This window comes from Solanum stenotomum, chromosome 10 (genome assembly GCF_019186545.1).
Source record: "Solanum stenotomum isolate F172 chromosome 10, ASM1918654v1, whole genome shotgun sequence".
Taxonomy (NCBI): Eukaryota; Viridiplantae; Streptophyta; class Magnoliopsida; order Solanales; family Solanaceae; genus Solanum; species Solanum stenotomum.
Genome location: NC_064291.1, coordinates 53,049,528 through 53,070,793, shown reverse-complemented (window position 1 = coordinate 53,070,793; position 21,266 = coordinate 53,049,528). Strand labels below are relative to the sequence as shown.

General features: G+C 35.9%; 3 protein-coding genes across 3 annotated transcripts; 1 reads left to right on the top strand and 2 right to left on the bottom strand.

Moving 5' to 3' along the window:
• Positions 1-746: 746 nt before the first annotated feature.
• On the bottom strand, positions 747-10,067 carry LOC125841509 (peroxisomal acyl-coenzyme A oxidase 1-like). Its single transcript, XM_049520662.1, has 14 exons — positions 9,761-10,067; positions 7,877-7,985; positions 7,705-7,766; positions 7,292-7,501; positions 6,949-7,036; positions 6,695-6,857; positions 6,055-6,253; positions 3,922-4,119; positions 3,209-3,340; positions 2,396-2,516; positions 2,033-2,143; positions 1,790-1,859; positions 1,267-1,450; positions 747-1,182 (listed from the first exon to the last, which is right to left on the bottom strand). The coding sequence occupies exons 1-14, from the start codon at positions 9,896-9,898 to the stop codon at positions 973-975; spliced, it is 1,995 nt and encodes a 664-aa protein (XP_049376619.1). The 5' UTR covers positions 9,899-10,067; the 3' UTR covers positions 747-972.
• A 5,510-nt stretch (positions 10,068-15,577) lies between these two features.
• On the top strand, positions 15,578-16,042 carry LOC125843169 (uncharacterized mitochondrial protein AtMg00810-like). Its single transcript, XM_049522389.1, has one exon. It carries the CDS (start codon positions 15,578-15,580, stop codon positions 16,040-16,042), a length of 465 nt encoding a protein of 154 aa, XP_049378346.1.
• A 2,479-nt stretch (positions 16,043-18,521) lies between these two features.
• On the bottom strand, positions 18,522-19,835 carry LOC125841522 (uncharacterized). The gene is given in 4 exon segments (XM_049520677.1): positions 18,522-18,668; positions 18,744-19,123; positions 19,125-19,209; positions 19,285-19,835. Coding segments are annotated over 4 exon segments (558 nt in total). The 5' UTR covers positions 19,295-19,835; the 3' UTR covers positions 18,522-18,585.
• Between the last annotated feature and the right edge of the window lie 1,431 nt (positions 19,836-21,266).

Sequence of the window (21,266 nt, the reverse complement as noted above, 5' to 3'; positions counted from 1 at the left end):
TTTTACTATGTGCTTGTAGACAGAGGCCGAGCTAGGAGAAATATAGGATAGTGATATATATCTATGTTAAATAACTGAGTTCTGAATTTAATGAACTAAATATAATGTTTGGACTAAAGCTGACGTTCTAACCAAATACAAACCATGATCTAGGACATCTTACTTTCCTTTTTAGTTCATTCCAAAAAAAATTTCCTTTTTTTGCAATCTCTTTAATTTCAAAACTTTTTACCATAGGACTAAAGAGCATTTTGAAAAACACAAGATTCAAAAGTAATCTCCACAACAATAACTAGTGAAAAGTACTATTCTAACTTCTAACCCTCCAAATTTCATGTTATTTTATTATTAATTTGTTTTTAAAAATTAAAAAAAATTCTTATTATTAAGCATAATTAACATTATACATCTCACTGAATACCAGAAAAAAAAAAATCTTTATTAGAATCAACTTTCGTTTTCACTGGTGTTTGTTCTTTATCCAAAAGATGATTAAAAGAAAGGAAATAAACAGATAAGAAAGCTATAATTAAAGGAACTAAAAAGGTGAAATAATTTTTCATAAAACACAAAATGTTATGACTATTTATGTGTAAGCTATAGGCAATAATTCATAAGTACTAGTAAGCATAAAACCTTTTTGTCATAGATTGCATGATAGACTGTGTGAAAGTAAATTATAAATCAGACAGATTATACAGGATACTTGTTAAAAATAAAAGGCTCCAAATACCAGGGAACTCACGTGAGGCAAAAAATTAATCTATTCGTATTCATAATTCTGGGATGAAAAAAAGCTAAAGCATACATTGCAGTTTCCTTTCAAAAGTTCAATAATCTTATTCAAATCAACAAAATATTCAGTCACCACTTTATAGTCCATAAAGGATGTTGCTATTTCAAATTCTAGTTTATTGACACAGCACAGAACACAACAGTTCTACTGTGTGTATTTGCTGCAGTTCTTGCGCTTCACAGCTTAGCAGTTCGTAGTTGCTGCTTGAGTAGTGGCCTAATATATTCGTGGAAGCCATCTGCTATGTCTGATTTGTTGAGAGGATCCTTCCATGCAGCCTCATACAGTTTTGGATACACGTTTCCATCATAACGTCCAAGAATTGAATCAAGGTAGTGATCGGTATAGTTAAATGCATCAACCAGCGATATAGCATTTGGACGAAGCTGATATTAAACAGGAACTGGATCAGTGAAAACAATTCCACCCTAGAAATACAGGAATGACAGTATAAGTTTAACGAGACGAACCTGGGAATACAAGGCTCTGAGCTGGTCGTTAGCAAGCGACCCCTGCTTTGAGGTGATGTAGCCTGTCCCGAGAAAATCTCCTTGATGTTTGTGAAGAAGGAAGAGCGAATAGATGCCACAAAGCACCTCCAGCTGTTGCTTAATCCCTCTACCAGGAATGTTTTGTTGCAATTTCTCGATAAACCTTCATGAGATAAAAGAGGTAATAGTAAACAAAGGTCTAAATTCCACAACCTTATCAATCAAATTTCGATAGACCTTCATGAGATACAATTCATGCATTACAAGACACATAAAAACTCTTATCAACAAATTCACCATTTTCAGCAAGACGGAGTGAATACATTTTGATCATTTAAACCAAATACAGCTGAAGAATGAATAGTCAATACAGTAAATAATGTGATCTTTCTATTTGGACAGTTCATATTTATAATAACTTATGAATTATGATTTTGTGTTCGCAGGGTCATGACACTGTTTGGCATTTCACTAAGAAGAGATTGCAGTAAAAAAAACTTACTTGGAGACCACAATTAATTGACAATGAGCAACTGCTGCTTCAACTAAATCAGCTGCTAGTTCTGCAAAACCTAAAAAAAGGAGGACAATGCAAGAAAATTAGAAATTGAATTTGGTTGCGAGAAAAATACACAGAGTGATCGTTAAATTAAACATTTGCATCTGAAACTTCACGAAGAAATGTTAACGTAGATGGTAATAAAAAAAATACAGAAGTGAAAAAGAAAGCAGCAGAAACTAGTACCTTCTTCTTGATTCTCAAACTTGCTAAGATTCTTAGCACAGGCAACAGACATCCTGGCAGACCTTGCTTCAAATGCTTCCAATACTGCACTAGGTTTCAGCCAGTCCTCGGCTGCAGGAGATGGGAAAACCACAATCAGCAACTAACTTTGTGTAGGTCAGAAAACACAGGAGGATATTTGATGGGTGAAACAACAGGCCTTCTCACATGGTTGACATTAAGCAAGTAAAAGCGAGGAAATTACACAAACTAATATCACAAGCGGATCCTTTTCCTAACGCAACTGCTACTACAATAAGTTCTTTCAGAACGAATTGTAACTATGACAATGAAAGATCAGCTGCAAGGATCCAAGGACTTTACCTTGTTTCACATCAGAACGACATTGCATCAAGTGTTCAATTCTTCCCATATAAGATACGGTACCTACTGGCTTCTTTCCAGTGCCCAGTTGTGAAACGGTCTTCATAAGAAACCTTGCAACCTACATGAAACAATGCATGGTTCATAGTGGAGAACGGGGTCTAAAATATAATACTAGGATTAGAACACTATGCATTAAGACTTCATAAAATAGATAAGCATCTATTGCACTTCACTTGCTTTTTGGAGAAATAGACAAAAACCCGCAACAGAATCACCATTGTGAAGCCACATGCAATCTCACAAAATTTACCGTATAGGAAACGTTGCTCAACCACCAATTCTATAAACATTTAAATTTGTCCATTGATTTTAAGAAAATCAACACCTTAGTCTCCTCTATAACAAAAATGATCTCAGTACTTAAAAGTGACAAAATGTACCTTGGTTCAGCGTCTGCACAATTTCTAGTTCCACACACTGATTGACTTAATTATAGAACATCTATAACTTCTGAAAGATCGTGATAAGTGAGGGAAGAAGTACAAGCTTAAAGGATTTATGTTTTTATTTATTTGTTCATTTTGATGGTACTGCACCCGAAAAGGTAAATATGATTGACAGGCTTAAATGACCGCAATGGAACCAGGTGACCTAAAGGAATCTCTAACTCCACACCATCACTTTATAAAAACTTCAAATTTTTTGAATAAAATGGAAACTAGCAAAATTTTGATCTTTCCCTTTGGATGAGTGGAAGGCTAAGAAAAACTGAGAACTGGTATGTCAAACTCCATACAAAATTTAGTTTACCTGTAGCTGTAGCACGACATTATCTCCTTCGTAAGTACAGGCAGGGACATAAACGGCAAATAATTCTGGAAGCCCACTGCTACAAAGATAACCATGACCTCCACATAACTTTCGGCATTCTTCAATTCCATCCTGGAATGACATACAATCACACAAGAAGCATGTTATGTTAAATGGTATGATATTGGATACAAATCAGCACTTAGAGAATGTTTTTCCTCCATTTTATAACGTAATAGTTCTTTCTTGAAGCTAAAGAGGAGCAGGTCCAAATTAAACTCTTTTGTCAGACAAGAAATTTGACTATTTAAAAGCAGTACAAGACAGTATTGCAGAAAACCTAATTGCTAATCTCTTATCCTAATACAAATGAAGATTATTTAGGAGACTACATTTTAGCAGACAAATCAATCATAGCAGAACCTTAACCTGCCAAACGGGACAAGTTGTAAGAACAAAAACTCCAAGACAAGCAAAACTTAATGATGTGGCCAGCCATATATTTTTCTGATTAGGCTTTCCGCATGCATATTATAAAATTTGTCTTTTTACAGAAATTGACATCTATGTTGTTCGGTATATGGATGACTCATGTAAAAAACTTAGAATGATAACCCAAAATCCCGAGACAAGGATGACAGCATCCATGACTAGTTGTAAAAGGGCAAGAAAGTAAAGGTCGGTGAACAATCAAAGTTGTTGTCAGCACTTACAGCAGTGGCACTGGTGGTCAAAGACTTCAATCCTGCGGTACATGCATGTGCCTCGGGCAATGTTGAGAAATCATTTGCTGCAAGTCTTTGGGTAACATCAGTGTACAACCATTTCAGCCACTCACCAACAAATCTGAAGGCATATGCCGAAGCCAACAAGGGGAAGAGCCTGTTTTGCTGAGTTTTGTAGTCAATCACCTGCACAAAGCATGCGCCATGCAGTAGGAGCATTAATCACAATTCTTAAGGCTGATAAACAATGACGATGTGTGGTCACCTGACAATATTAACTCGGCTGGGAAAAACATAAATCTATGATGTTGAGCTAAGTACTATGGAATACATGGAAAACAGATTTTTACTATTGAGGTGCCAAAAACTTCATCAAGCTCAGTCAGCAGAGAAATTCTTTTCTCGGAGTCACATAGGACTAATGAATGTGAGTTACTTAAGCCATAAGATTCCTAGGCACTGCAGTAGTCTGCAATGTCCAAAAATGTTGGGGCAGATCAATTGGCTTTGCTGGGAGATGTTTAGGTAAAAATATCACATGTGCAATGATTTACATCAGCCTAAAGATGTAACACCTCATACCTGTGGGCTATGGTTTGAACCATTCGTCGATCAGAACTCTGCTTCTAAAGAGCACGGACAGAAAATTTCGTCAAGATGTGACTGCATCCCATACTTGTGGGTTGCATCTCACACCACATATCAGTCAAAATGGCCGAGATTTAACTATTTGTATTTACTCAGATACTTTCCTGAGCACTTAGAGTCATTTAAATTGTGTTACTTATAGAATACTTTATGTCAAAAGTTCACTTACGTTTCCCCTAATGAGCTGATTTGTGATGAAAGATGAAAATGTCAAGGTCAGTTTTATGATGAGAATCTTTTAATTCCTTCCATGCTTATTATGATTCTTTGGCTATCCTTTCAGTCCATGTACCTCTATTATGTTTCATTCTGTCATATTACATAATACATACAGTGCAATTCCATATGTATTTACTCCCCTTTCGCAAGGGGTGCTGCATTTTTAAAAAATGCAGACTCAGGTACTCAGACAGACGATCAAGCAACACGTTAATTTCCTACATTCAGCTATCTAGTGAGCCCCACTTTACTTTGGGAAGTCTCTATTTACAGCACAGTATGCTCAGTTTAAGGTATGTCGGGGGCCTTGTCCCAGCAAACAGTTTGCAGTTATGTTAGAGGCTTCATAGATAGTTAGTTTGTATGTTTACATGACATGTATCTTGGTTTGACCTTTGAGCCATTTATGATCTTAATACATATGAGTTTTGACCCTCTTTACTTCAAATGCTTTTAAATAATATTTCTGCTCATGTCTAGATGTATGCTCAATGCTATGCCATGTTATGGGTACGATCGGGCCAACAATGACATCGGGTGCCGGTCCCGCCCAAGGTGTAGGCTCGAGGCGTGACAAAAGATGTGCAGAGTTTTAATTGTTTGTCATCATGTAAAAGGTCCCCTGAAAAATCTTATGTTCATTTTCCAGGTCACAGTACAGTTTAAACTGCTACCATGCGGGATCTCATTGACTATTCTAACACATAATAACATGATTATTGATAATATTCTCCCTCTTCCCCTGTCAGATTAGATTTTTCAAGAAATCACCAAGTGGCAATTGTGGAAGTCATGGTAAATGTCTCTTTATGCCATTTAATCCAACATTGGTGGGTATTGGGAATTTTTATAAGGGATCAATGGCAAATGGAAATATAAAAGTGCAAGTCCTTTCACTCACCCACCCCCTTTATTAACCAACGTGCAGACATCAAAACTCACCCTCTCCACTCAAATATTGACGAGACAAGAGCATTGTCGTTGGTACAGAAGCTGGATTTGTGCTGGCCAACATTAGCAGAAGTGCAGCACTGATATGCAAAGTTGTATGGTATGGGTTTCACTTTGGAATAAGCAAATGAATTCCATAAACCACAAAGAACCTTCTTTTTTTTCTTTTGTGTTGAAAAGGGAAAGATCATAATTAAATCGAAAATCTTACTACAAGTGCCCCTTTTTATTTACACCAGTTAAATGCAAGGCATAAGCAAATGACAATTTTTTCAACTACTGGCAGATTGCTTCCAAGATTACCTGAGTTTCTTGTCCACCATTCTGAGAGCCAAATTGTCTACGAACGGCACTGTATCTGGTTGCAATGCACACAGCCCGAGACATTGCAAGGGAAGCATCTGATACAATTGTTTGCCGTACATATACCATAGTCCCATAAAGAAGTTGTCGGGGAATATCAGATTGAACATATTTTCCTTCCTTTGTAACTTGTGAAACCCTGAAATATTGGAATCAAATATAATAACTACCACGTTAATATAATATGGTAATAAGCCAAACACTTGAAATCAAAATCATTGATACAGAAGAGAGAGAGAGAGATGTAATTCTTGGCTCTCCCATGGGATTTAGCCTAGTAACATTTGAACAGTAATCTTTGTTTTATATAATTAGAGGCCAGAAATTCCAAATTTTCCTAATAGATAAAGCTTATTTTTCTCATTCCAGGTAAACCCTGCCAGAATTGCTACTCCCAAGACTACTTAAACACAAGAAGCTGAAACTAGAGGGCTGGAAATTTTTTTATTTTAAAAAAAAAAAAAAAAAACTAAAACTAAAAAGTGTATAACAAGGGCCGTATCATGGAACCGTCATATATACACTCAAAAGGAAAAAGGAGGGAAAGAGCTATATAACTCGATAATGAAAAACTACAAACCTCATCAACATTTGATCTCTTGGAATGCGCACATGATCAAAGCTTAACACCCCATTATCCATGGAATTGTATGCTCCATTCCCAAATTTCATTCCAATGTCTCCAACAGTAACACCTGGAAGAGGTTTGTGGTCCTCCAAGCTCCGTAGTTGGACAATAAAACCTACAATATGAATAGTTAATCAAACGCAAACATCTTCCCTGAAAGTGACATGCATTGCACCAGTTTGTAACATATAAAATCATTGACTTACCATTAACCCCATAGTCTTTACCATCTGTTATAAGACGAGCATACACAATAGCATGGGTAGACACTTTACCCAATCCACCAGGCCACCACTATTAAAAAATGTAAAAAAGCTAGAGATCAGGGAAATTCTCTATATCTTGATGAATACTGTGTTAATAGAGATGATACATTCATTTCAAATAGCATATTGGATGATAAAAAAATAGCAGCAGACCAAAGATCACAGGAGGCATATCTTGCATAATAGAGTATCATGTATTTTGAGCATCATTCCTCATTATGCTAAAAATCTAGAATTGTTTTGCAAAAGGAATACAGGAAAACAAGCAGTGGACCATTCTTACCTTGCTTGACGTCAATGTTGGACTATGAATGACAAATTCATCTGTTTGAGGATCAAATGTGGCAGTGGTCTCAAGGCCTTGCACATTGGACCCATGACCAAGTTCAGTTTGAGCATAACAGCCAATTATTTGCATCTTGTAAGCCAACGGCAGCCACTTTTCCTGCTGTTTATCTGTGCCCTGTCCTTTTAAGGCAGGTATAAACATTCCCTAATGAAAAAAAATGTTGGCAGGTGAACGACAATCTTTGGGTTTGAAGCAACGAAAACGGAAGGGGAAAAGACTATTGCACCAACTCTAAATTTAGTGTCTTTTAGTCTTCAAGCGCATTATGCATGTAAATAACGAATGCAAAGGTAGCAGCATTGCAAAATTTAACATATGTAAAAGCAAAACACAAAAGAAGAGGTTACCCAATGAAGATCAGTAAAAGCAGGCTCATCTACGTAACGCCTTAACATAGTGGCTTCCTCTTCTGCAGAAATGAAATTCAAGTCAATCAGCAAACAACAGAAAACTTCGATTAGATGCCTCTTTTTTGGCAGAACTCGTGAAAAGAATTAAAAAACTAAAATGAAGGCATACGAGATAAACGAAGTTCAATGATCCGTTTCCATGCATATGCTGCCTTCCTTAGAGTGTTCTTGAATAGCTCTTTCCTAGGAAGCATAGTTCTTCCCTCCTTACTGAAGCCCTATATCCCACAATGACACTCGGTAGATATTAGACATTTAAAATGGAGAAGGAGCAGAAACAAATATGACTGTCAAAACAAGACAATACCCTCTTCTAAAAACTTCCCCCTCAACCCTCAAAAATGACACGCATCAAACAACATAACACCCTCCTGCTCGGTTAAATTTTACTTCTGAAACCAAGTCATTATAAATTTATGCCAGTAAAAAGTCTTTGATCAACTTTCAACCCCAAAATGATCACCAGCTAAATTGCAATTCACAGACACCAAAGGTCCGTTACGATGTACCAAAATGGAAACTCTATTTCAGATCACATTGAAAAAAAACTATTGTTTTGAGCGGTACCATAGATTTTCAGCATCAGAATCGTTGTTGAAACATATAACAGAAAGCATTAGACAGCCCACCCAGCCAGGCTCTCCAAACCCATAGAGGGACATGGATTTCAATACATAAAAGGAAAAAAAAAGGGAGCTGTAAGAGCGAGTAATACAGCAAAAACCTTTTACTGACCAAATCATCTTAAAAATCAATTCCATGTTAGCATTAATCAAAAACTTGTCCCAGTTCCTACCAAAAGATTCTAATCCACCTGCACCAGTTGTGTTTACATTTTTCTTTCTTCAGAACATCAGAGCAGTTTTCACACCAAACAATGATTCATCACTCCACGTCAAAAAAATTTAGCCTCTAAATAATGTTTGATGAAAGCTCAATTCCAGAATGTGGTCAGTTTATATCAGTTAACTCACACACACACATTACAGGCTGCCTAAAACTTATCAAAATCAAACCTTTTTCTCTCTTAAAATACAATGATCATAAGAAGGACTTTCTCTCCATCATCACCATAACCATGTACAAAAAAAAAAAACAAGAAAATAAAGCAACAATCAATCCAAAAAAAAAAACAGACAAGAGAGAATCAAAATCAGTTTTTATCAGTTAAATCACACACATTACTGGCTCCCTAAAACTTTTCTAAATGAAATTTATCTTAAAACACAGTTAATGATCATAAGATGGACTTCCTCTGCGTCATCACCATATCCAATTAATTTACACACATTACTGGCTCCCTAAATTTATCAAAATCAAATCTTTTTCCCCTTAAAACACAGTTAATGATCATAAGAAGGACTTTCTCTCCATCATCAGCATAACCATGTAAAAAAAAAGGAAAATAAAGCATCAAACACTCAATGAAAAAAAAAACAGATAAAAGAGAATCAAAATCAGTTTATATCAGTTAAATCACACACATTACTGGCTCCTAAAACTTTTCAAAATCAAATCTTTTTTCCCTTAAAACACAGTTAATGATCATAAGAAGGACTTCCTCTCCATCATCAACATATCCAGTTAAATCACACACATTACTGGCTGCCGAAAACTTATCAAAGTCAAACCTTTTCCCCCTTAAAACACAGTTAATGATCATGAATTTTCTCTCCATTATCTCCATCATCACCATATGCATGTACAAAAAACAAGAAAATAAAACATTAAACACCCAAAAACCAACAACCAAAGAAGAATAAATCATCAGCTCTAACAACTACAAACCCAATGTACACCGGCCTTACTACTACCTCTCCTCGGTAGAGAGGCTGTTTCCGAAAGACCCTCAGCAAATCATCAATTCTAAACCTAAACAAAATCACAACAATGCCTGATTTACATCTACCGACAGCCATTCCATACCCAAATAGGGATCAAACAAAAAATCTAAAAATTGAGGATAAAATTTAAAAAAGGAAAAGGGATTTACAGGATCATTAGCAACAAGCTTAGAGATACGATCTGTAAGTTCAAAATCATGACGAGAACCAGCCCAAACAATCTTCATCTCATCCACATCAAATCCAGCTTTCTTCCTCTCATCAGCCAAGTAATCTACACCTTCCATCTCTCTTACTCTCAGATCAAAACCAAATTCCTACACAGTGAAAAAAAATCCAATCTTGGGTTGTTTTACAAATACCCAATTCGATTCTTGAAAACAAAAAAAAAAAAGGATAAGGATTGGACACGTTTGAGTTTTTCAAGTACGTTTTAGGTGTGTAATATTTATAGTAGTAGGTGGGTAGTTATACTCGCAATCTGCATATTCATGTTTTGACTATAATTTTGCTTACACTATTTGCAACTTTTTGTGAAAAATAAAAAAAGTTTGTCCACTTTAATATGTTCATAGTATATTCTTTTAACTAAAACATAAAATAAATGTTAATAGTATATTAGGAATATTATTTTAGCCTTTTTTGCTTCGTGTGGTCCGCAGTGTGAACACTCGGTATAGTGACGATAAGAGGATACTTAGACCATCTCCAACCCCACTCTATTTTACTCTTCATTTTCTATATTTGGAGATTAAAATAGAGAAAGGGCTCTCCAACCACCCTCTAAATTACTCTCTATTCTCCATTTATAGAGAGGTGAATAGTAGTTCTCCACACTTTTTCATTATTTTATTATTATTTTCTATTATTTTGTAGTTAACATATTATTTTTCATATAATTCCATTAATTAAATATCTAATATTCATAATTCTTTTTTAAATGTAACATAATATTTTTTAAAAACATTATTTAATATATACTATTTTAATTTCAAATTAATAGTATTTTAATTTTTTTTTCTAATTTTCGTGAATAATAAAATTTTATTTTATTATTAATTTTCATTATAAAGAATACGCAAATTTAAAATGGCAAGATGAAAAAATTTAATTTAAAAATACAATACATGATATGATAATTTAAATACAAGATAACAATACAATACATAACATAATAATTTAAATACAAGATAACAATACAATACATAACATAATANTCGATCAACGTCCAAGCATATATCTAAATTAACGGGGCTTACTCTGTCTCGAGGCTCGCCTCATAAAACACCTTTAAAACACATGAATTATAATTTATTATGATTGAACAGATGATAAAGTGTTTTTATTAAATAGTTTTAGCTAAAAATTTGAAAAAGTTTACAAGTGTCCTCAACTTCAACTTAGAAATAACTTAACTTTAAGATTCTCATTTTTTCGTCGATTTATAGTCACATAAATATTTAAGGTTTATTTTAGACGATAAATTTCAAAAAATTAAATAAAAAATAATTGAGATGGAAGAAGTATTACTCCCTTCAGGTTTGACTTCGTAACACTGACCTCCCTTGTGATTTACAATATTACACTTGCCTCCTTTATCTTGAGTTTTTGGTTACAATTCATTTAACTTATTAATTATTGTTGGAATTATTGATGATAAACAAGGAAAAGAGATATCAAAGGGAGAAAAGAAAAACAAGGAAACAAGAGTTTCATGTTTGGCGTTGATTTCATCGGACAACTCTAATCCCTTCATTTGGTCTGAAAAGGACAAAAGGGTTGTACACTCTGGGCTGAAGAATTGTTTTAACAATGGGCTAACTAAAAGCCCACCTCAGATAAAAGAAGTCATCAGATCATTTCGTAGAAATGGCCCAATAGACAAGAGATATGCATATGGCTGAAATATGCAACGTACATACATAGAAAAGGAATAAAGTTTGTTATAGGTTGAGCCAATTAATCTTGTACACCTGGCATAACAGTTAGAATAGAAGGTTCTTTTTATTTCCTCTCTTGTATATAAATATAGGATCAACAATTGTAAATTGGATCATCAATATACACAGAAATTTTCAATCCTGTTTGCTTTCTTTCATGGTATCAAAGCAAGGTTAATCACAAATCCTCTATATTTTAATCTATCACCCTAAGCAACAGAAATGCCTGATTCTGTAGCCTATACTGAAGCAACGACTGGTAGTATCAACACTACTCCAGGAATTGATTCCAATCACCCCTATTTCCTCTCAAACTCAGATGCACCTGGTATGACTCTTGTTAATGGTGTCTTTGATGGGAAAGGATACCAGGCATGGAAGAGATCTGTCCTCATTGCTCTTTCAGCAAAGAACAAGTTGGGTTTTATTACAGGGGATCAGCCTACACCAACTGTTGGTTCTTCAGATCTACAGTTATGGAGTAGATGTAATGACATGGTGACTTCATGGTTGCTTAATTCCCTCTCGAGGGAAATTGCTGATAGTGTGATTTACTCCAGATCTGCTAGAGAACTTTGGCTCAGCTTGGAGCATCGATTTGGTCAGTCAAATGGTGCTAAACTTTTTCACCTGCAAAAGGAATTAAGCAGGTTAGTTCAAGGAAACAATAATATAGCAGGATATTTCACCAATCTTAAAAGACTCTGGGATGAACTAGACTCTTTGAATTCAAAAATCAAATGTTCTTGTGTATGTGTGTGTGAAGGAAAACATAAAATGGAGAAATCTATCGAGGATGAAAAGCTTATTCACTTTCTTATGGGACTCAATGACACTTATGCTCAGGCTAGAGGGAACATCTTAATGATGAATCCACTTCCTGACATCAATATTGCATACTCCTTGATCTTGCAAGATGAAAATCAGAAGGAAACTTACATGAGTCCTTTCATGCCCTCTGATTCATCATCTTTCATGGTGAATAGTAACATGAATCAGCACAGAGGAAGGCAGCCTCAACAATTCACTGGTAACACATTCAGATCTGGAAATACATATCCTAGGAATGACAACTCACAAGTCTCACAGAAACCTCAAAAACAGTTTCAGAAGTTTAAAGGGAAAAAGGGAAAGTATGATCCTAATGCAAACTGTACCCACTGTGGAAAGAATGGACACTTGAAGTTGAACTGTTATAGGTTGATTGGGTTTCCAGAAGACTTTCAGTTTACAAATGAGAAGGTTAGTCATGGTCAAATAAGAGGAAATGCAGTGGTCAATACGGAAGAGGCAGAAGCTGGATCTAATGCTCATGCTATCAATCAACACTTCACTCAAGACCAAATCAATTTTCTGTTTCAAAATGGGAAAGAGTTACTTCAAGCCTTCACACAAATGAAAGTGGAGGATAAGACCAACTTCTTAAATGCTTCTGAAATCAATGCAAATGCAGTAGCTGGTACATTAATGAAGTATTTTGGTTCTTGTTTCTCTGTTTTCAATTCAAATACATGGATTGTAGATTCGGGTGCTTCAGAACATATGTGTTTTAATCCTGCTTCTTTCTTATCTATGTCCCCCCTTCCAGTTCTTTTAAACATCAATCTTCCTAATTCAGACTCTATCACTGTTACTCATACTGGTGTTGTGTGTTTGTTTTCTGATCTAACTTTGAATAATGTCCTCTATGTTCCTAGTTTCAAATATAACTTACTATCAGTTCATAAGTTATGTTGTCAATTCAATTTCTCAATCCTTTTCAACTCTAATGAATGTCTAATGCAGGGCCATTCCATGAAGAATCCTCAAGTTTTTGGTAGAGCTAAGGAGGGTCTCTACTTGCTTCAGCCATATTCTAAGAAGTCTATTTTTTAGTCCACTGTTTCCCAGTTATCTCAAAATCATGTTTCTTTTCCTTTGTCTGTTTGTTCTAGTGCAATTTCTGATGTAAAGCTGTGGCACATTAGACTTGGGCATTTGCCCTTAACATCAATGAAAAATGTCAGTTTCATTTCTGTTCCTTCTAGTCTTGATTGTTATTGTGATATTTGTCCACAAGCTAGGCAATCTAGGCTCCCCTTCCCTATCTGTCAAAGTAAATCTAAATCCAAGTTTGAGTTAATTCATGTTGATACTTGGGGGCCATACAAGGTACCAACTTATAATCATCATAGATATTTTCTCACTATAGTCGATGACTATAGCAGGGCTACTTGGACATATTTATTAGCCAGTAAGAGTAACTCTTTCCATGCTTTACAGTCCTTTATACAGATGGTGCAAAGACAATTTGATGCAAAGGTTAAGATAATAAGATCAGATAATGCTCTTGAGCTAGGGAAAAGTGAGGCAGGTCTCTGTTTCTTCAACTCATTTGGCATCATTCATCAGACCTCCTGTGTTGCTTCCCCTCAACAAAATGGTATTGTTGAAAGGAAGCCCAGACATCTACTTGAGACTGCTAGGGCACTCATGTTTCAATCCAAAGTTCCTATGATTTATTGGGGAGAGTGTATCTTAACAGCTACTTTTCTTATTAACAGGTTCCCATCCAAAGTTCTTGATGGCAAGACACCTTTTGCATTGGTCTTTGGGAAAACCCCCACTTAACATTTCTTAAGATGTTTTGGTTGCTTATGTTATGCTAATACTTTGTGTCAGGGGAGAGGTAAATTTGACTCCCGGGCCAGCAGCTGTGTACTTCTGGGATATCCTATAAATCAGAAAGGTTACAAGTTATTGGACCAACATACTAAGAAGATCTTCATTTCTAGAGATGTGCATTTTGTTGAGCACATATTTCCTTTTGCTACTGCACAATCTGTTCCCCCTATTTTTTCAGAACATCCTATTGATTCAGATTTTTTTCTTTCTCCATCTACTCCTCAGACTTCTACCTCTCCCACTATTCCTTCATTGGATCTAGTTTTGGCACCCTCTTCTCCTCCACCCAACCTATCTGATCCAGTTCCTTCTTCTCTTGATCCTACTCTCAGAAGGTCCTCTAGGTCTACATCAGGGAAAGCTCCTTCTTATCTGCAAGATTATATCTGCAATCTTATCACTCTTACTGATGTCACCCATTCTTGTTTCTCCTCTACTTACACCCCTTCCCCTATTTCTGTTCATACTCTTTCCCCACCCAATCAAATCACAATTCACAATGCCTCCCATATCTTAGAACCTACTAGTTATGCACAAACTTGTTCTCATCCAGGTTGGCTGCAAGCCATGGCTGCTGAACTTGAAGCTTTGCAATCCAACAACACTTGGGATGTGGTTCCTTTGCCTCATGGTCGAAAAGCTTTACCTTGTAAGTGGGTCTACAAAGTTAAGCAACATGTTGATGGTACTTTGGAAAGATTAAAGGCCAGATTGGTTGTAAGAGGTGACATACAACAACAGGGGATTGATTTCACTGAAACTTTCTCCCATGTTGTTAAGATGACCACTATTAGATGTTTGTTAGCTATTGCAGCCAAGAAATCTTGGGACATCTTTCAATTTGATGTCAATAATGCTTTTCTTCAAGGTGATCTACAAGAAGAGGTTTATATGAAGTTTCCTACAGGTTTGGTTCCTCCTCAACCCCATCTGGTTTGTAAACTCCGCAAGTCTCTCTATGGTCTCGAACAGGCTTCTCGGCAATGGTATGCCAGACTTGCAGGGGCTCTCTCTTTTAAGGGTTTCGTTGCCTCACTCAATGACTATTCTTTATTTTTTAAGAGGTCAGGTTCTCTTACTACTATCATTGCTGTCTATGTGGACGACATCCTTATTACAGGTGATGATCACCAAGAAATCTCTGCTCTTAAGTTATTCCTTCACTCAGAATTTAAGATCAAGGACCTTGGTCTTCTACACTACTTTTTAGGAATGGAAATCTTAATGGAAAAACAGGGTATTATCATCAGTCAAAGAAAATATACCTTGGAGCTTCTACAGGAGTTTGATGTCTCTCATCTTCCATCTGTTTCTTCTCCCTTGGATCCATCTGTCAAATTGCTTGCAGATTCAGGGGATTTCATGACAGATCCTACACTATACAGACATCTTATTGGTAAACTTAACTATTTGACTCATACACGCCCCGATTTGTGTCATTCTGTTTTGATTCTTAGTCAATTTATGCAAAAGTCGTGTCTGTCCCATTATGCTGCTGCTTTGAGAGTGGTGAGTTACCTGCAGCATTGCCCTATTCAGGGTTTGTTCATGTCTCATTCTTCTTCATTTTCCCTCAAGGCCTTTTGTGATGCCGACTGGGCGTCATGTCGAGATACAAGAAGGTCAATTAGTGGTTTTTTCATAAGTTTGGGCAGTTCACCCATTTCTTGGAAATCTAAGAAACAGGCTTCTGTTTCTCTCTCTTCCACTGAGGCGGAGTATCGATCTATGAGGCGCCTTGTTGCCGAGTTGACCTGGTTGGTGCGCTTACTCTCCGATCTGTCAGTTCCTCCTGATCTTCCAGTACCAGTTCACTCCGACAGTTAGGCTGCCATCCATATCGCCCGAAATCTAGTATTTCATGAACGGACCAAACATGTTGATCTCGACTGTCATTTTGTTCGCCAACAGTACTTATCTGGACTCATCTCACTCTCCTTTGTTCCGTCGAAGGCACAACTAGCTGATCTTCTCACCAAATCTCTCACTGGTCCTCTCCATCACTCTCTTCTTCCCAAGATGGGTCTCACTCAGCTCCTCTCCATCTTGCGGGGGATGTTGGAATTATTGATGATAAATAAGGAAAAGAGATATCAAAGGGAGAAAAGAAAAACCAGGAAACAAGAGTTTCATGTTTGGCGTTGATTTCATCGGACAACTCTAATCCCTTCATTTGGTCTGAAAAGGACAAAAGGGCTGTACACTCTGGGCTGAAGAATTGTTTTAACAATGGGCTAACTAAAAGCCCACCTCAGATAAAAGAAGTCATCAGATCATTTCGTATAAATGGCCCAATAGACAAGAGATATGCATATGGCTGAAATATGCAACGTACATACATAGAAAAGGAATAAAGTTTGTTATAGGTTGAGCCAATTAATCTTGTACACCTGGCATAACAGTTAGAATAGAAGGTTCTTTTTATTTCCTCTCTTGTATATAAATATAGGATCAACAATTGTAAATTGGATCATCAATATACACAGAAATTTTCAATCCTGTTTGCTTTCTTTCAAGGGAGAAGGGTCTAAAATACCCTTATAGTATCAGAATTGGTACAAAAATACCCCTCGTTTACCTTTTGGCCTCAAAATACCCTTAGGGTTAACCTTTAGGGACCTATTTTGCCCTTTTGACTAACAAACTACTTAATAAATATATTTAATTATTTCATTTATTACGTGGCATGTTGTAATTGGTTAGAAATTTAATTAATTAAAGCCTAATTTGTTTGACCCAAACCACCCTATCCACCCGGATCCACCCGACCCATCTTCAAAATACCCAACCCATCCAAATAAAACACCCATTACCCATTTCTTTAAACAAAACCCTAAACATTTCCCCCAAACTTCATCCGTTAGTTCTTGAAGCTCTTTTGGAAATCATCTTCTTCATTAGATTTGTTAAATTTTGTGTTGTTTCAATATTGACATCTTCTTCTGTTTCTTCTCCTCAACAAAGTGAGTCTCATACATGTAAGTGTGCATTGATAGCAAAATATTTTACTGCTATGACCCGTGAGAATGGTGAACGTCGATTCTTCAAATGTTGTCGTCCTGGCTCATTCTTTTGTGGTTATTGGATTGGATCATTAGTAAACTTCCAAGTCATGCGTCATTGATGACTCACAATCAAAAGATTGAATTATATTCAATTCGGAAGGAAAGAAACCGATTGAAGAAGATCCTAAAGGAAATAGGTGGCATTGAAATTCATAAACCAAACATTGATTCTAACTTGAATGATATGACTTTTTTTGAAAATTCAAATTTGGAGGATAAAGTTTCAAACTTGGAGTTGGAACATCATATTGAATGTTCTAATTTGAAGAACTTGGATGATAATAAACTGAAGTGGAAATTGAAAGGGTTTCAATTGATAAGCTTGCTTCTGATCTTTTGGGATATTATTGTTGGTTTTGTAGCTGCCAAGTTGATGTAGTGTATTGTAGTTATGTTTGAACTTCTTTTCTTGGATCGTTTGTAATGTGTAGTCGTGAGTAGTTTGGTGTAACTCTGTTCTAGTAGTGTGCAATCGTTAGTAGTTTGGTGTAGCTCTGTTCTAGTTGTGTGTAGGCGTTAGCAGTTTGGTGTAGCTCTGTTCTAGTAGTGTGGTGTAGTCGTTAGTATTTTGATGTAATGTTAGCAATCTACCGGTTACAACTGATGTAATGCCATCGCGTTTTGCTTGTTGAAAGTTGTTAGCAATCTTGTCGATCTCTTGATTGTAATGGAAAAGTTAGCAATCTTGTTAATGTTAGCAATCTGCATTTTTACCATTTACAAAATCTGCATTTTTACAGCAATCTGTAATCTGCAAATTTTTATAGCAATCTGCAATCTGTAAATTTTTACAGCAATCTGCAAATTTTTACAGCATTCTGCAAATTTTTAAAGCATTTTTACAGCAATCTGTAAATTTTTACAGCAATCTGCAAATTTTTACAGCATCTAAATTATGGATTGCTTTTCAATTTTACATAAATACAGGTTAACAATATAATATGATCTCAGCCATTTTGTCGTCTATACAACTTAGTAGACAACTAAAATTAAAGAAACACTCCCAACACTAGAAATTATCAACTCACTCAAGTTCAAAAGAAATATCACTGGGGATTCACAACTCACAAGATCTGTTAAGCCTACCATCAAGACATCTTCCCAGATAAAGCAACATACATAATGTAACTGGAAAACAAAAAACAACTACATAGATAAGTAGTAATGGCATTGTCATATATTTTGAACCCACAAAAACTTACAGACACTTGTTAAAGACAGAGTAATATCAAAAAAGTCAAAATATTAAGTTTCATCATGCCATTACATAACACTGGAAAACAAAAAACCAACTTCATAATGCAACTACTTCTTCCCACCCCTCTTTGCCTTCAATTTGCCAATTTTTTTCTCCTTTTCAATTGTCAACTGATCTGAAGTCGTAGATTTTTTTCCTTTCTTTGCCTTTAAATTGCCAATTCTGGTCTCCTTTTCAGTTGTCAACTGATTTGAAGTCATAGTTTCTTTTCCTTTCCATGCCAATTTTCTTGGTGAGTATGTCAGATTAGTTGGAATGCTCACACCATTGTCATCTCCTTTGAAGCCAATCCTCCTGGTACCAGTTGGTCGAATCTGTATCTTTTTAGCTTGAAGCCTAGTCCTAGCTTCAGAACTTGCCTTCGGCCTTAAAATTGTCTGCTCGTCTTCACTTTCATGCTCACCTCTATCCTCATCAGCAACTGCACTTGAAGGTGCAACATGTTGCTCATCCTCAGATTCATCAGCAACTATTTTTCTCTTTGACTTTGAAGGTCCAGTAGGTTTCTTTTCAATTTTCTTTGAATTTGAAGGACCAGCAGGTTGGATACTCTGTTGACTTGAAGAAGCAATAAAGCCAGGAGTAGGCATGAAGACACTATCAGATTCTTCTGGACTGGCTTGGGGTGCTGACACTGGCACATCTTGGGCTGGTTGTTTTGATCTTTGAAGCTATAAAAATGACAAAATTAGTTAGATATTGAATTAACTAGTGTAAATATTGACCAAGTAAAGAAAATTACATACCATAGGACATCTTCTTTGGTTGTGACCTGTTGCACTACAATGTCCACATGTCATTTTTAGTCCTTTTCTTGAAGCTGACCACACCCCTTCCCTTTTCCTTGCCTCATCATTTTCTGTCTTTCTCTTAAGTTTTGGCCTGCTTACCAATTTATGTATTTCTGGTGGCTCCATAGCATGAGAAGGATCAACTTTCCAGAACTTCTCACCTCTAACAGGTTGTATTTTATGCATGTATATCAACATGTAAGCTTCTCTGGAATACCACCAACTCAACTGATCCAGTGGTTCTTGTTTGTCATGAAGATATGCTTTAATGGCATGAGGACATGGTATACCAGTCAAGTCCCATGTCCTACATGTACACTTCTTCCTATTAAGATTCACCACATGCCTATCTTCACCCTCAACTACCTCATATCCTTGGTCTCCATTAGATTGAACTTGACAACATTGTGCAATGATATTGAAATCATTATACAACTCCATGGCATATGGACTAAAATCTCCTTTCCAATTTTTACCTTCTTCTTCAAGTTTTTGCAACCTATTCATAATCTATATAACAATACAACAGTAAGATCAACATATCCTATCAATATAACAGTCACATCAAACTATATTCTGCTATTTCTATTAAAACACTATATCTATCAATGAAAATAAATTTACAGAGAATTGAGCACTGCTCTTTAAGGCCTTAATCTCAAATGTAAAATTCAGTTCCTGATAAATTCGTTTTGTAAATACCCAAGAGATTCAAATAAAGAAAAACAAGGCCATAGTTCACAACAAAAGCAGCAGAATTTGAAAAGAATAAGAAAAATTACAACTTTGTGAGCCGAAAACTCAAAATCACCAAACTGTAAACAACCCAAACTCTAATTTTCAGTATTATCCCACATTAATCTAACCTACATAGAACCTAATAGTTAGATTAAGATAATATAAAAGATGATAATATAAACAGTAACAACTCACCTTGATTCTAATATTTTCTAACATCTTGATTATAGGTTTTGCCCTTGCTTCTAGAATCCATTTGTTGAATGACTCGGTAAAATTATTCTAACATGAGTGATTTTTGCAGACTGTGTCAAAATAAGCCCTGCACCAGTTTTGTGCAGGGTACCATACCAAATCCTTTGCAGCTTGTTTAGACACAGCACCCATGACTTTCAATTGATCATGAAATTCTTCTTCATATGTGCTCCAGGCAGACCACTACAGTAACTTTCTCATCTGTACACCTTTCCAAGCCTTGCTCCAATTAGCTTCTATGTGTCTTGCACACAATCTATGATGTGCTTTAGGAAACACCTGACTAACAGCATCCAGTAGCCCCTGTAACAATAAAAATCATAACAAGTTAAAGTATTATTTGTATAAGAATTTAACTGAAAATCAGAAACTTATTAAAATCAGAAACAACTACCTTATGCATATCAAACATGAATGTTACTCCTTCACCATTTGCCAGGTCTAGAGAATTTCTCAGCAACTCAATAAACCATTTCCATGTTCTAGATGTCTCTCTGTCCACCACTGCCCAAGCAAGTGGATAGAAGTGTTTCACTGAATCTTGTCCCATTGCAACCAACAAGATTCCCTTGCATTTTCCTTTTTAAAAAGTCCCATCTAGCCCTATAAAAGGCCTTAAACCTCTTTTCCAACCATTTTTTAAAGCTTGAATGCACACATACATTCTTAAGAATCTTCTTTTTCCTTGTTCCAAAGCATCTCTAGATATATTTATGATAACATCAATACCAGGGTTGCTGTCCCTCAATTCTTGAGCATAGCCCTCCAACTTATTGAATTCATCAATGTAGCTACCCTCCAATTTCTCTAACACAAGCCTTTTAACCCTCTTCATCTTGGAATAACTAACGTTCAAATTAAAATTATCATCCAAATCTTGTCTCATATAATTTACACTGTACTTTGGATTATTCTGAAGTTTTTTCTTGAAGTAGTATGCTAAA

Bases quoted from the DNA above. Each gene is read 5' to 3' on its own strand.
- LOC125843169 (XM_049522389.1), top strand. From the start codon at position 15,578: ATGACAGATCCTACACTATACAGACATCTTATTGGTAAACTTAACTAT.
- LOC125841509 (XM_049520662.1), bottom strand. From the start codon at position 9,898: ATGGAAGGTGTAGATTACTTGGCTGATGAGAGGAAGAAAGCTGGATTT. The intron at 4,120-6,054 runs GTAATCTTGGAA...TGCTTTGTGCAG, and splicing joins ATGGTGGACAAGAAACTCAG to GTGATTGACTACAAAACTCA. The intron at 2,517-3,208 runs GTAAACTAAATT...TGTTTCATGTAG, and splicing joins ATGTCGTGCTACAGCTACAG to GTTGCAAGGTTTCTTATGAA.